Source organism: Cornus florida, unplaced genomic scaffold (genome assembly GCF_030987335.1).
Source record: "Cornus florida cultivar Cherokee Brave unplaced genomic scaffold, ASM3098733v1 CherokeeBrave_3.0.0_Hap2_Chr04, whole genome shotgun sequence".
Classification (NCBI taxonomy): domain Eukaryota; kingdom Viridiplantae; phylum Streptophyta; class Magnoliopsida; order Cornales; family Cornaceae; genus Cornus; species Cornus florida.
Genome location: NW_026775574.1, coordinates 102,708,134 through 102,724,232, shown reverse-complemented (window position 1 = coordinate 102,724,232; position 16,099 = coordinate 102,708,134). Strand labels below are relative to the sequence as shown.

Sequence of the window (16,099 nt, the reverse complement as noted above, 5' to 3'; positions counted from 1 at the left end):
CATTTCTCTTGTTTGTCAGCCGGTGATCTGGACTATAAGGGTGTTAGTTAGGTTTAGTTGGTTTTGGGTATGTTGGTTTAATGTGTTTTTGATCTTATGTCTACGGTTACTGTTTATTGCTGGCATATTCCATATGTAGATGTCGTATGGCGTTTGGCGTGTTTTCTTGCCAGGATTAAAAAAAAAAAAAAAAAAAAAAAAAAAAACACCCCTTAAAGGGCCCACAAAAAGTTTGAACTAATTTAACCGTGATAGCACATAGAACCTTAAAGGGCTCACAATTCTCGCTTAAATTCTTACTACTAGCAGAACCATACCATATCCATTAGTTTGAGACCAAATCAAAATTTCCCAGCAAACATGCCCTAAAGAAATAAAAGAGAATAGTTGGGTCTGACTTTTCATGTAAAAATGTAAAACTTGACCTTATATCACGTTTCAATCCCAGAGGTCGCAGAAATTACAAAGCTATAAATAATTTTTAGGGTTAATTACAATAACACCCCTTAAAATTTGTTGTATTGACAATTATATATAAATTGGCCATTTTTTGAACACTCACACTCAGAAATTTAAGCCGAACAAGCCCTTAAAATCTATGAAAAGACAAGATTGCCCTTCAATAAAATATCAATTATTAATCTAAAATATCAAAAAAATTATATGACAGAATTACCTTTTTAAAATACGGAGCAATAGGTTTCTCTCTACCCTCTACTCCAAAAAACCCCAAAATTTTTTGCTCTTCGCCAATCCTCCTCTGCGTAGTCCAAGTAATCTTGTGTATACACACACACCAATCCATCTTCGTCAAGCTCTTCACTAATCCTCCTGAATTGGTACACAATCGAATCTCGATGAATTGATCAGACTGGTTGATGTTGCATTTGGGGAACTAAAACCCTAATTCGGCTAGGGCTTCTGCAAATTCGTAGTCAATGATGGTAGTGGCTGTGGTGGTACTGTAAAGGTAAAGTTTGAGTCTTTGAAGTGCTGATGGGGTTGGGTGTGGCGGGGTTGTGGAGTGGGATGGGGGTGTGTGTGGCGGGGCTGTGATGTGGTGATGGTGAGGTTGTAAAGTGGTGGTGGCGGGGCTGTGATGTGGTGGTGGTGAGGTTGTAAAGTGGTGGCGGGGCTGTGATTTGGTGGTGGTGTGGCAAGGTTGTGGAGTGGTGGCGGGGCCGTGATGTGGCAGCGGCAGGGTTGTGATGTGGTGGTGGCGGCGGGTGTGGCAGGGCAGTGGAGTGGTGAGGGGGTCGTGATGTGGTGGTGGTGAGGGGGCTGTGATGTGGTGGGTGTGGGTGTGGCGGCACTATGAAGATGAGAGGGTAGAGAGAGAGGAATTGGTGGAGGTGGTGGTATGGTGATGGTGGCTATGGTGGTATGCCGCCAGTGGAAGGGCAACCAACCAACCAACCACCCTCTTCTTCTCTCATTCTTTCTCTAAATATATATATCTATATATACATCATTACCAGATTCTATATTTATAGCATTGCTTCAGTGAAGAGGCTTTTCCGTCAACAGGTGTCAATACCTTCTTTAGCTACTGTCAAAAGACCTACTTTCTTTCTCCTTAGACTTCTATCGATAGCGAATCAGAAGCTTTCTCAAAGTGTTGAGCGAACTCCTTCGCCAGTCTCGCTCCATCAACCGCTCGGAAACGTAATGATAACGCGGAAGTTTCGAGATGACGACACAACTATCAGTCTCGGATTGATCATCTGGAAGTGTTTGGAATAGAACTATGAAAAAAATGTCAGATTTATATATATATATATATATGTATATAAAAGAGGAGATGATATATACACACACATGTATTCGGTGTATGTATACGGTTGCAGTGATGTGGCAAGTTAGGTTAATTAAAATTAGTTAGAAGGTTAATTTTGTAATTTCAAATCTCAATGATTTAATTGACAAGTCAAAGGGTAAATTTGACGTAAATTTTATACGTCAGGGTACAGATGTTGTTTGAGGGTGTTTTGTTAATTTTATTAAATTTCAGGGCTCTCATTGTTAAAAAAAAGGCTAACTTATATATGCCAGTCAATACCTTAACCTCATGGTGTCCTTGTAATTAACCCTATTTTTTATCTTCGCAAGTCGCAACACAGCAGAACCTAAAAATGGGTCTGAAAATTGGAGGTGAGATAGAGAAGGTGAACGGTATAGAACTGGGTTACAATGAATTCGTAGAGCGATACCTTGTGAAGAACCAACCTGTGGTTCTGACCGGACTTATGGATGGTTGGAGGGCTTGCAGAGATTGGGTGTCTGACAATGGAAAGCCCAATCTTCAGTTCTTCACTACCCACTTTGGTAATTCAACAGTTCAGGTAATTAATTCATTAACACATTTGCTTTTCTTTGCTCAACAATTGTTGCTGAAGCCTTTATTGCATTTTAGTTGGGTTTCTCCTTACAGTCGTACGCATTTGATATATACACACACACACACACATATTTGTATGCTTTCAAGGACTGAAGAAAACAAAAAGGGAATTTTGCAATAAAAGGTTTTTTTTGTGCTTTAACACTTTTTTTTTTGGGCATTGTGAATATGAAAATTTTGAATCAATATGTTTTCCCATGAATATGGAATTTTTTTTCACATATATATTTTTGGGGGTTTTGGGTTTCGGTTTCTTTCATACTATGGAGACGCTTAAAAACTTTGACTATGAGTTAGCTCTGCATTTTTTGTAAGTGTCATTTTTTATACTTTTATTATTGGAATATTATGTTTTGTATCAATTTATTTGAGGTGTATGGTTCTAGATTTGTATTATTTTGGGAATTTATTTTATTATTAATTAGCAGACCCCAAATAGTTGTGAAAAGAATTTGTTGAGTTGTTGTATGATTATTAGTAAATATGAAAGAATGGCAAAAATTTATTAGACATCCTTAACCCGTTGGGATTGATGATGCATGACTGTGTGGTAAATATCATACCAAATCCAAATAAATTTGTTCAGTTAAACGAGATAGAATTGAACTTATGGCAGAATTGGGAAAAAGACTTCATTTAACTGGTCCAAAATAGTTGGGACAAGCCTTTATTGGGTTGAGTTGAGGCAGGACCTAGAACTGTCCCTACAGAACTTTGTGATTTTTAGAATTGGTTTAATACATAAACTGAATTTCACAAGCTATTCTTAGTTCTTACTGCTTCAGTTTTGTACCAGACACTGCCACTTTCATCATGATCCAGTTTTATTTAAATTTGAGAAAAAAAACATTTAAACCTTCTGACACTGAATTTATAAGTAAAGTTCATTTTGCAAGAAAATACTTTATAAGCTGTCATTTTTGGTATTTTTTAAGGCACGGACCTTCACTTTTTCAGCAGATGACCACCAGTTTTGAACATTTTTTAGTATAATGTTTGATATGAATTCTGGAGATTTAATATTCATATATCATTATGAGTCTAGTTTTTATAATGGTACGTTAGGTCAGATTTTGTTGAGTTCTCTAAATTATTCGAACTTGCAAAGGTCAATGTAGACAAAGAAACCCCAGTGCTTGACTTATGTCTTATCTCCATGTTTTAAAATTATTAAAATGATAATGAAAAAAAGGTCTTAAATTTCTCCCAAGTTAGTATACAAGTATACTTTACCCAGGCTGATAAAATGGAATTCTGCTATGTGATCTATAAATTTTCAAGAGTTGATACGTCAAACAATTAAGATTTGAAAAAGGAAACTATAAGTCTTTAAAATTGGTTGCCAAGTCTTTTGATCTGTGAAGCACTATTAGATATCGATTCTTTTTGAAAACTTGCAAATATCTAATCCATCATTTGAAAATAGTGTTTTGGTTGTGTACACTGACATATCACTCTGACATATCTTTGGCAGGGTTTGGTTGCGAACTAACTCCCGTGCCTTCTCAGCAAACATACATGACATGTCTAGTTGAGTTTGATTGCACATTTCATTACTCCATAGACAAATACCCTTGTCCCTCCACCTGCATTTTCCAACACCTAATACTTGGTTATGCACTCTTGGATCGTGCATCGTCTTCTCCACTAGCAGACATCATTTTCTTTGCCACGGTTATATCTCCAATGAGGTTCTGTCACTCACTCAGTCATATCAGAATCTGTTTTCTCCTAAAACAAGACTCACTTGAAAATCATTTCACCATGATAAACTTCATACACAGTCTGGGTTAGGAACAGGGCCATAAGAGGCCTCTACAGTCCAGTGTGCAGTTTTTGGAGTGGCCCACCTTGTGATAATGCCATCATAAATCCTAGGAGTACTTCATTTGGTGGTTGAAGTCCATGGCTTGCCAAGCTGACTTTCCTTGAGGCTGCACACACTTTGACACAACTTAAAGAGAGTCATCATGTGACTACTGGATGACATATGCCCTCTGTGACATAACAACACTTTATGTCATACAATACGTATCATGGCAACCATTCATGGACACCTCACCAACAGATGATGGTATGGTGGATCACATCAGTAGCTTTTTTTGGGACACCCGACGCCACCCTAGTGTAGCATTGGCCACCCATAAGCGCCTTATTGCCACCTTTAGAGCCGCAACACTATCTTACTACGTAACAGGTAAATGTCCACTATACGTGGCATCTCATTGGAGGTGGAGGGATATATGGTACAAACCCATGAGACCCTCATGTAGGAAACTATAAATCAATCTTTTCATCTAACATGGAGGTCAAGATTCTAGTGCATTTAATACTTCTTGACAGAGAATTGGGAGCACTTATGAAAGTTCAACCTCTCTATACTTAGACTAACCCTGAAGGGTGAGTCCTTGACTCAAGGAGTCTATGGTGACCTTGATACTAACACCCTCTCTGTCCTCCTCCCTTATTTGCAAGTACTTTCATTTTGATAATTAAAATTTTATTAAAAAGCACTCCAACGGGGAGTGCGCCAAAAAAACAAATACACAAAAAGCCCAACAAGTCCCACTAAACTCTCAAGTTCTCCATAAAGGACATAAATTCAACTAAAGATTTACAATTACCCACTTGAACCCAAAAGAATAAAGAACTCAATATGGAATATTTACTGCCCAAATAGAAGTGTCCATTCCATTAAAAGATCTCCTATTGTGGTTATGCCACAATCCCCACCACATGCAAAGAGGAGTGGCCATCCAAGCATCTTGGGCTTGCAAACCCGCTTTACAACCGTGCCAAGCCTCAAGCCCTCTGTAGATCTGGAGCAACCGAATAAACTCCAAAGCGCTTGACCTAGTTTATTCCATCAGGAAACTCCATTACATTTTGTATAATACCTTAGTTGCTTACTCACCCTCAAGAATCCACAAACATTAATTGCAAATGAAAAAGCTGGAAGAAGGAATTCAAGGACTAGGAAAAAATATAATATTAGGTATTTTAATATCTTCTCATATAAAATTAAAATCATGGTCATTTGGTGATTGATCCTCGTCCAACTGTGAGTGAATAGCAATAGACTTTTGAGCTTCAGCATTAAGTTCTAATCCATTCTATCGACCTTGTGTGTTTGTTTGTGCATGCATGCTGCATGCACGAGGATCATGAATTGAAAAATTGGCTGCCGTGGGGCAATTTAGTCAAGTTGTAGTGGACTCTGCCAGAGTAATATCTCACTATATACTGATAGATCACTGTGAATTAAAATCACAAGGCATTCGGCTGGGACTCTGAGAGACTCAGGGTGACTAGGTGAGTGTCGGAGGGACACGACCGAGTCAATCCTTTTAAGTTGGCAGACCCAATTGTGCCCATTTTCTCATTCTCTCTTTCTCTATCAGCCCTCCCTCGCCTCTAAATTCATTCTAAATTCTAAAAATGTAAATAAAAGTTTGCAGATTCAATCGTGCCCATTCTTTCTCACCCTCTCTTTCTCTAACAACCCTTTCACTTCTAAATTCATTCTAAATTCTAAATATGTAAATAAAACCTCAAAAGAATAGGATCTAGGCCTAAATCTTGAAGCACCACTCTAAGCTTTCAACTGGTCAGTTTTTTTTATTTTTTATTTTTTTATTTTATTTTTTTTATGGTTTCTTTATTTTTTAAATCAGATTTAACATGCAAGTGTTGTTGGATAATTTATGTGTTTTGTGCCATAAATTTTCATTTTATGCCATTACTTGTATTAAAATGATCTTTCAAAAATCACAAAAAATCATTAAAAATACATATTCATTGGATTTTTTAATTAAAAGCTGCATATCCGTACGTTGTAGGTCTTATGTTCGCAGTTGAAAAAAATTCATGACCGTGACAACCGACTACGTCATGTTATGCCCAATTCACGCCTGCGTCTGTTTCAACGCATTGCGTCCTTGTTCGCATCTGTGCTTGCATCTTTGTACCACAGCGTGAATATGATATAAAAATAGGCAGTCTCTCAATTTTGGTGATTGATTTGTGTTTGTGTATGAAAAATAGATTTAAGATGGTGCATGTGCATGCATGCACAAGGCTTTAGCTGTTTTTCTGTCAGTTTTTGTTTGTTATAATATATATATTTTTGGATCATATTGGGAAGTGCATCCAGTATTTTTTCACCTCAACCTTCAATTTATACACTTCACTTATTACAGGTTGCAGACTGCGGTACTAAAGAGTTCACAGATCAGAAGAGAATAGAAATGTCAGTTTCTGAATTCATTGATCACTGGCTTGATCTTTCATCTGAGGAGTGTAATAATGCTTCAACTCATAAGTGTGATGACAAGTCCCTGTTATATTTGAAGGACTGGCACTTTGTAAAGGTGTGATTTAAAACCATATTCTTTTCTTTTTACGGGTATCAAGCCTGCTTTAAAAGATGAAAAATAATAAAGTGGTAGAATTATTATTATTATTATTATTTTTTAATCATACCTAGATTTGGTTGGTTACTCTTAATTAGTTGATTTCTTTTCTAGGTAATTGAAATTTAAAATTCAGTTAATGTTTGTTAAATTGATGAATAAAACATATTCACCCCCCTGTAGGTTTAATTGGGACATTTTTTTTTTTTTTTTTTTCCTGGTTGGTAGTCACACACACGTCTCTTCTGAGACTTGAATCCCTGACCTCCCTTTGGGACTTGTTCTCTCTGTCAGAGCCTAGGGTTAAGATCCTGTATTACTCAGGAGGGACCATAGGATTCTCCAAGGCCACCTAAATACCTGCATACTTGATATCTAGATATTATTTCGTTCTTTATGGATTTCTAAAAGCTTTGCTTTTATAAGTATTCCCTCACATTGTTATTTCTGCATGATTCTTTAATTTGGTTTTCTCAAAATTTGACTTTGATCATATGATGTTAATGTTTTTTGGGATTTTTTTTTTCTCCCTATCATTTAGTTCACGATCATTTAAATGTAAAAATCTTCACCTCGAGGGTGTCTACAGATAATGATCTCATGGTGGTTTCATTTTTATGTATTTTAATCACCTTGCAATGGCATTGTGCGCACTAAAATGAGTTGTCAATCTATGTATTTGTATTTTTTTTTCGTTGTGTAGTTATGATTTCATAATATTCATATTTGTAGATAAAGATATGTAGCCATCCGCCACCCACATTTAGACAAATATGACTGTCTAAATCTTTCCAATTCAAAGTCAAACCTCTTAACCTTTTATTTATTTATTTATTATATTATATTTTTGAAGTAGGATTCACATTGTAATTTTTGTTTGATCTTATGATGAGCAATCACCTTAAAATTTCAAGTAGTGAGGAGCACTTTTTTGATGAGTTGATAGCATGTAGAAAATTTAGACAATTGTCTGTCCTTGCTTGTAATCTGAAGTTTGCAGGTGGCACTTCTTGACATTCATGTTGCTCTCTCTCTCTATCTCTCTTACTTTTTAGTAAATTAAGTCGCTCTCCACCCTTGATGTATCGGCTGACTATCTTTGTTGGTATGGATGAGTATGGGGTGGTAGTTGTGTCCCATCAGACCTGTATGCTCCTCATTCCCCAAATTTGATCCATGGACTAGGTTTATTTGTCTCGCTATGGAATGGATTAAGTCGTTTACGGAAAGTTATAAATCAATGCATGGTACTTTGATTTGTGTGTCTTGGTAAGCCAGTTCAAAAGAAATATTTAGTCCTCAATGTGAAAAGGTTTGTGCGTAAGCTTTGTTGCATTAAACTCAAATATTTTCATATGAAGAAGATGGTGAACACAAGGAAGCATTTAGTAAATTAGAAATTTAGAATAGATATGAGGTGTAACTGATCCCCATTAGAATGGGCCCAGGCCAAAGCTATAAGATTTAAAGCAATAATGTTTGATCTCAATCTCAATACATATATTTCTTCAGATATGTTTGTGGTATTATTATTATTATTTTTAAGTGTGTTTTGCTTCTTAACTATCTTTATTCATACTACAGATTGAAAGCTCTCTTATCCTTTTTATAGTTTAAAATGATATCATTCACTATAACAAGAGATTCATATGGGACATGCCATCTTGTTAGGTCTTTATTTCACCGTTGCACTGGATCATCTCTATGGTGCATTCTGTTGGATTATTTCTTGCTCAGTTATCCCACTGATCTTCTCATCCTTCTTTATCTTTTTACAGGAGTACCCACATTATTTTGCATACACAACTCCACCGATTTTCTGCGATGACTGGCTGAATTTGTATCTCGACAACTATCGTATGCATCAGGATCCTGATATTTACCAAGAGAAGAATGAAATAAGTTGCTCTGACTATCGTTTTGTATACATGGGGGCAAAAGGTTTGAGCATAGATGCAACAAATTCTTTCTTGTAAGACATAGAAGTTATTTTTTCTCTTATTTATGAAAGATAGGCTTATTTAAGGGGGGGAAAAAAATCTGAATGATAAGATTTTATATGGCTGGTGATTGGATGAATGATTGTTACAAGCAGGAGTACCAAACTTTTGATTATGTATGCAGGAACATGGACTCCTCTCCATGCTGACGTTTTTAGGTCTTATAGTTGGTCTGCGAACGTGTGTGGAAGCAAAAGATGGTATTTTCTGTCTCCAACTCAATATCACTTTATGTTTGACAGGTATGAATGCATTCTCTTGCAGTAATTGATCTTTGGATGTTTATTTGGGGCTTGAAAACATACTATGACTTGCTGAAAAATTCTGATTACAGAGCATACAAGATCACCAGTAGTTACATGTCTACATTGTTAAGAATATCAAATATATTTGGTAGAGAAAGAAATGCAACAGGGAATACTCTATATACCTTAACAAAATACAATAGTTAAACATTGGACAGTTGTCCTCATAATGTGATTCACACTGACTGAGAAGTACATTGGACCCCTATTTATATTTCTAGCATACAATTCTAAAACCCACCTGGTCCACCCTGTTGAATCCCCTTAACAAAGCGCACACACATATATATTTTTTTTTCCCTTCTTCTTGATAGGCCTTTGTTCCTCATAATACCATGCAACAAGCACCCATTAATTTGCATAGTCTGTTAAAAGTCTCGTGTCTAATGTGGTGTCATCTTCCTGAACTATTTTAAATTTAAATCTGGAGAGCTTAATACTCAAACTTGTTTATTCAAGCTTGTTGCTCGGTGTAATCGTAATCTGAACAAGGCATGTGTTTATCAATTTGGCTAAGGAATATTCATGTACATTAGAAAACACGGTTGATGCGAGTAAGGACTAGAGCCCGAGGTTCTGATAGAGAGTGATGCCGCCTTACCAAGAGGAGATGATCAAATCGTCTTCACAGCAATTTTGAAACGAAATAATAGGACTATGCAAGAGAAAGGAGAATTGCAAAGAACTGCATGGCAAACTTTATTTGCTATAAAACTAATAATCTCTTCAACTTAATCACCAAACCCTAGCAATTACAAGGCTTTATATAAACCTTAGATTAGCTAACTACCAAATAAAAATAAAAATAGGAAAATTGCTGAAAATCAGAAAATTACACGAAATAAGGAAAATTTCAGGATATGGAAAGATTCTAAAAAACACAAAGTTGACTGCAGAAATTTAGGTTCTCTGACTGCATCAGTTCCCCCGGGTTGGAAAGAACTTGTTCTCGAGTTTGGCCACAAATAAAGTGACTTATAATCTGATGTGAGACAAGGTGAGTCAATGTGATGCAAATAATTAATAGTATCTCTAGTCACAATAGTGTCTTGAAAAGTGCTTAGTCAAAGACTATTAAATAGTAATTATGGTATGGGAATCTGAAAATGTCATGGGAATGGTAAAAGCTGTCATTAATTCTATTTGTGTAATCTAAAAGCCAGTCTAGGAAAAAGTAGTGTCATTAGTAGTTGGCTTATAAAAGGGACAGCCTCTTTATCAGTTGTAATCAAGTCATAATCAGTATCATTTGAGTTATTTTCAGAGTAAAACTTTTCTTAAGGGTTTTTCCCAGATTTCCCTTTCGAAATCTAGGATCCAACGGTGATTGGAGAATTTCTAGTCTTCCTTACTACTGTAGGAAGACTTCTACTTTTTTCTGTTTGCTTTACAATGTAACACAGTTTCACCTTCATTGCAATGCCTTTTGATGTGTAGATCAAATTGATGGAAGGTCTTTGTGTATTTCAATTTACTAAGATTTCTTAAAAAAAGGCATTTAAGGCACTGATGGTAATGGTAATTCCCTTAACATTCTCGAATAACCAATAATCTAATAAAACCTTCCTCTAGCAACTGGAAACTGTTGTTTTCTTTTGCTTCCCATATAATATGATGTCCAAAGCAATGATGATAAGACTTTGTACCCTCTCCATTACACTGGGTACAATCTAATCTGTATGTCACGTCCTGTACATGGAGTATCACCCTTTAATTGAATATGATTTCTGATGTGTGTTTTCAATGATAAAACTACTCGCAATAAAACAAATTCTTATAGGATAGGGCTAGGTTGAGCGTGTCGAACCTCAAGGACCGTGTTGGAATTGTTAAGTATAAAATTGGTTCTGATTTGACTCAAGAAAAAGATTGATTGGTGATTTTACTACTTCTAATTGCAAATGAAATTAAAAACCGGAAATAAACTAAGTTAAGGATAATATGATGTGTGTCAGTTAACCCACTTCATTTAAGAGGGCCAGTCACACTGAAATTATTGATCTAATTTCAATCTGATTGTTTTCTTCTTAATTTTTCAGTTGGTGACAACTTTCTTGGCACTACTGATGTATTTATTTATTTATTTTTACGCATAACAGCTAAGATGATCACATAAATAATAGGTAAAAACATACTGACTGATCGTTGCTTACCTTTGGACCTTTTCATTATATATCTTACTGTTCTTTATTCATTCAGGAACATGAAAGATTCTGTATATGACATCTTTGAGGATGTTAGTGAAACAAAATTCCCTGGTTTCCAGAAGGTAATTCATTACAGGTTACTTGTCCGCTTTATTTATTTATTTTTACGTTGTGCCTCTGCAATACTCATGTGTTTTGTTTTTCTGTGCATGTCACAACTCACATGTCCAGGCCATCTGGTTGGAGTGCACCCAAGAACAAAATGAAATAATATTTGTTCCTAGTGGATGGTACCACCAAGTTTATAATATGGTACCTCTCTTAAATGCTATTTGTTTGATAATTATTATTTTACTTTTAAATCTCTTTCATTTGTTTATTAATTTCCGTAAAATCTGCAATAACCTAAAAGGTGAAATTAAATACAAGAAAACATTCCAAGTGAAGTGGATGTTGTTCATTTTCCCCTCCCACCGCCCAAAATAAATAAATAAATAAAAGGCAAAGTTGGTGTACTAAATTAGTTCTTTTGAGTGGTTTGATTATTAAAATGTGGTGAGTTGCTTTCTGCTGCCAAAACCATTGTAACACAGTATTTACTGCAGGCATGACATCTATTAGGGAAGGATGGTCAAAAATTAAAAAAAAAAAAAAAATACAGTTTGTCAATATATATATATATATTATGAATTCCTTTTACCGAAATGCAAATGTGTTATTAAGCTCAAAAGGAATATCACATGTGACTCGAGTTCTTGGTAGTTGGCAGGATATGAATATAAATGTACAGATGTGTGTATTTTTTATGTGAGCTTTGTTCCCAATTTATTGTTATTGTGCTAACATCATAAATACATTCATAATATTTTCAGGAAGATACAATATCAATAAATCATAACTGGTTCAATGCCCATAACGTTTCTTGGGTGGTAAGTGGAGGCAAGTACATGGAGATAATGGTAGCAAATATTCTTATAAAACTGAATTTTGTTTCTTCTTTTTGCCAAATTGGTTCAGTGGCTTTTGCTTTTAAGGGACTACAATGAGGCTAAGGAATACATTGAAGACATCAAGGACATATGTGATGATTTTGAGGGACTCTGCCAGCGAAATCTTGCTGCTAATACAGGTATATTGTAATCCTAGAAAGAAATTTCTCTCGTTGCAGGACTATTTAAGGACATCTTTCGAAAGAACCTGATCATAACCCGTTCAAAACATCACGAGGACATTAAGGAAGGCAGTAACGTTGAACGGTTATATTTATCACTGTTTGGGTGTGTTGAATATGATGTGGAGCATCTGGACAAAAGGAATTGCTTAGGCAAGTGAAATCCCGATTTGTCATTGCCTTCATCACGTTATCAAGTATCCACAGTCAAAAGGATTGCTTGAGGAAAATGTTTACCTTGAAAGAGTGGATCACTAGTAATTGGGCAGAAGAGGAACAAGGTAAAAAAAAAAAAGGCACAAAAAAGGCACAAATTGTTCATTGATGATTTATATCAGACGAGCCTGCTTCAAAAATAGTCACATTTGCAAATTCTTAGTTGAAAAACCGTATGAAGCCCACCAATCAACTGTTACTTTTAACTTGCTATCACAAAATAGATATAATGATAAGGTAAACTTAAAAATTATAGTCACTCAAAATTGTTATCCTACACAATAATGCTTTGAATCAACCTTGCTATGCATCTATATAAACCGCCATAATCTCTTCATCTGCTGAGTAATTATGGGCTAAAAAGATACCTAGCTACATGTAGAGGTAGTGGAGTTGAATATTCCACTTCCAATCAATATGATTTTAAGGATTTCCTTGTACTTCTCTTCATTTTCCCCAAAAGCTGCAAATGGGTTATTTAGCCCTATCATAGCTTATTCCAAATGAAGGTGTAAGGGTTCTTTTGTGGAATAATAATAGAAACTAATAAATGAAAATATCACACACAAAGTGATTGACAATCCGGAGTAAGGAGAAGCAGACAGACCAAAGGGATTAATGGTGAAGGTAGGAATGTTTGTGTACTGCAATAGAGAGTAAATGAGATTCCGTTGTTGTCTTAAGCCACGGTGCTCTGCCCTTTAATGCTCAGTGATATCCTTATTTATAGTTCAAGATCTATTGGGTGATAACCGAGGGGTTGAGGCCTTGCTAGGTATTACCCGGAGCCTAAGGCTGAGGCTATGATTGGATTAGCCGCTTTCATGTGGCTAATAGGTCAAATCGCCTCTTTTCTGTCAGGGCAAGCAGCCAGTAAATGGGTTTCGGCTAGTCATTAATGGCGTGGTTGAGCATTAAATGGTGTAAGGGCTGAGCATTTAATGACAGCATTAAATGTTATTCGGCGTGATGGTGAGTCTCTTTGTCGTAGCACGTGGTCACCCTCTCTTTGGTTAGGCCTAATGCTTTGGCATTTGGGCAAGTTTTTGACTTCTTACCCCCCATTCGAAGATACTTCCTAGTGTCACATGATGCAATTGTGGGATGTGACAAGTCTCACCCATGCCTTTTGTCCCAACTTAGTCTTGTGTTTTGGAGTTGCTTCTTTGAAGTTATGTTTGTCCTGGGATGGTGTCAAACTTTGGAACCTGAGCTTCTTTTCATTGGGACTCGAGGTTTCTCGAGGGTTTGGACTTAAGGTTCGTTCCTAGAGGTTTTTGTGGACCTGAGACTATCAGGGTTTTGGACTCGAGGTTCGTCCCTTGTGGTTTTTTTGGACCTGTCATGGTTTTGGACCCGAGGTTCATTCCTTGAGATTTTAGTGGACCTGAGAGTCTCAGGGTTTTGGACTCAAGGTTTGTTCCTCAATGTTTTAGTGGACCTGAGAGGTTCAGAGATTTTTTTGTACTCGGAGGTTACTCTTCGAGGTTTTGATGGACCTGAGGAAGTTTCATGGTTTTAGGTACAAGAAGATTATTCTTCGAGGTTTTGATAGACCTGAGGAAGTTTTAGGGTTTTTTGACTCGAGTCTTGAGGTTTTGTTGTTATGTTTTGGTAAGCTGCCCTTATTGAGTTGGCACTTGTTGACTTGTCGTTGTGGGGCCTGCCACGTAGGCAGCGCTTGCTGCACTCCTACAGAAGACATCAAAACAAATTGTGCTACTTTGTTACCATGTTGCTCTTTCTCCCATTTCACTAGTGCTCTATTTTTCAAAAGTAAACATTTTCTTTAAGCTATTATTTTTATGATGGATACTTGCTAATGTTATAAAGGTAGAGGCAAATCAGGTTGTTGAAATGAGATTATGTTTTTAGAGTAAACGGGCTTGCTTGGTTTGTAACTCTGAAAACAGTTCTCAAGAATTCAGAGAACAGAAAACAGTTTTCAGAGAACTATAAAAGATAGTTCTCTAAAAACAGGGCTTTAGATAATTGAGTTTTAAAAAAACTGAACCAAGCAGAGTTTTTTGTACAATTTTCTATTTTCAGTTTTTTGAAAATAAAAAACTATTTTCGGAGTTAAAAACCAAGCAGGCTCGCACATTTCTTCAAGCTAATATTTTACTGAAGGTTGCTGAAATGAGATTATGTTTTTAGAAGTAAACTTTTCTTCAAGCTAATATTTTACTTGAGGTTGCTGAAATGAGATTCTATCATTCATTTATTTGGTATCACTTTCTTCCTCATGTTTCTTTTTTTCTTCAGCTGTTTTGGCTTTTTATACATCTCAACTTGTGTCTTATAGGCATGAATTTCTGCGATTTCTTCATCTTCATTGTTCGCTTCTCCTTTGCCAACTTGGTCCAACTGTGCCTTCTAGTAAGGGACTATGAAAGTTCCATCTGTAGTTCATCCCCAAGAGCACGGCATGTAGTTTTCAACCTTGAATCTGCACGCAAGATTGCTTTGAAGATGAAATCTACTTGTCTAGTGGGAAATCATGGCATCTCAATTGATTTCATGAGTAGCCTGGAGGATCCTGCATTCCTTGAATTATGCAGAGTTTTGGGAAGAACATATGATATGTTACATGAACAATGTGGACTAAGTTCTGATGTAACGGAAGCTATAGTGGATGATTTGGTGGACTTGGGTCTTATTGACTCTTCAGGTTCACATGTATGCACACCTGAAGATTTAGTTAGTTTGATAGACTGTGCTCTTACAAAACTTGGTGGCTTAAACTGGGATGAAAACTAAAGTTCTGTTGATTGAATTTAATGAACTCGGAAGCTCAGGTCTTACAAGAGAATCAACTTCCATCCATGAGGTTCCGGCATTTTAAGGGACCATGACAAATAGCTGATTTCAGAACTTCTAGAAGGTGCATCATTGTTTTGTGTGTGATTGTGTGCTCCCACAGTTGGTGATTCTGTCAGAACACGCCGTATTGTGCCTGAAAGGTATGGAGTTTACACATAGGAAGAAGCGGTTCTTGTAACAAGTCAACGGCAGGTAGGAAGCCCATTTTATGCATGCAAGCATCTAACCTTTTCGCATTATCCACTGTGATAGCACTGATGGAGCTGAACAAAGTTGCTGCTTCTGCTGGTTTACCATTATCTAAACATTCATTGATATTGTTGTTGTTATCATTATCATTATCATCTTCTCTACTTGAAATTTTGCTCATGTATTTTTCATTTTTGTAGCTTCACAAATTGATTAGATTTTGTGATGAGTTGGCAAGTCAATTCCACCCCTAGTCAAAAAAATATTGGAATCTTACTTTTTTACTTTGCATAGAAACTTTTACAGTTTACACCTGATGGTACCATTTAAAATTTGTCTTTGCATTCTTCATTCTTCATTAGTAAATTGTACAGTCTTTGTAATATGGTCTTCTGCTTTCTAGTATTTTGCCCCACAAAGTACTGGTCTCCTTGCTTT

General features: G+C 36.2%; 1 protein-coding gene across 1 annotated transcript; it reads left to right on the top strand.

Moving 5' to 3' along the window:
* The first annotated feature begins 1,287 nt into the window (after window positions 1-1,287).
* Window positions 1,288-15,971, top strand: LOC132304323 (arginine-specific demethylase JMJ20). The gene is made up of 9 exons (XM_059801935.1): window positions 1,288-2,342; window positions 6,598-6,768; window positions 8,589-8,751; window positions 8,935-9,052; window positions 11,315-11,384; window positions 11,494-11,574; window positions 12,135-12,191; window positions 12,280-12,391; window positions 14,955-15,971. Exons 1-9 carry the CDS (start codon window positions 2,133-2,135, stop codon window positions 15,407-15,409), a joined length of 1,437 nt encoding a protein of 478 aa, XP_059657918.1. The 5' UTR covers window positions 1,288-2,132; the 3' UTR covers window positions 15,410-15,971.
* Window positions 15,972-16,099: the final 128 nt, after the last annotated feature.

Coding starts and splice junctions, on each gene's coding strand:
- LOC132304323 (XM_059801935.1), top strand. CDS start 2,133: ATGGGTCTGAAAATTGGAGGTGAGATAGAGAAGGTGAACGGTATAGAA. Junction 6,769..8,588: donor AGGACTGGCACTTTGTAAAG/GTGTGATTTAAA, acceptor ATCTTTTTACAG/GAGTACCCACATTATTTTGC. Junction 9,053..11,314: donor TATCACTTTATGTTTGACAG/GTATGAATGCAT, acceptor TTATTCATTCAG/GAACATGAAAGATTCTGTAT.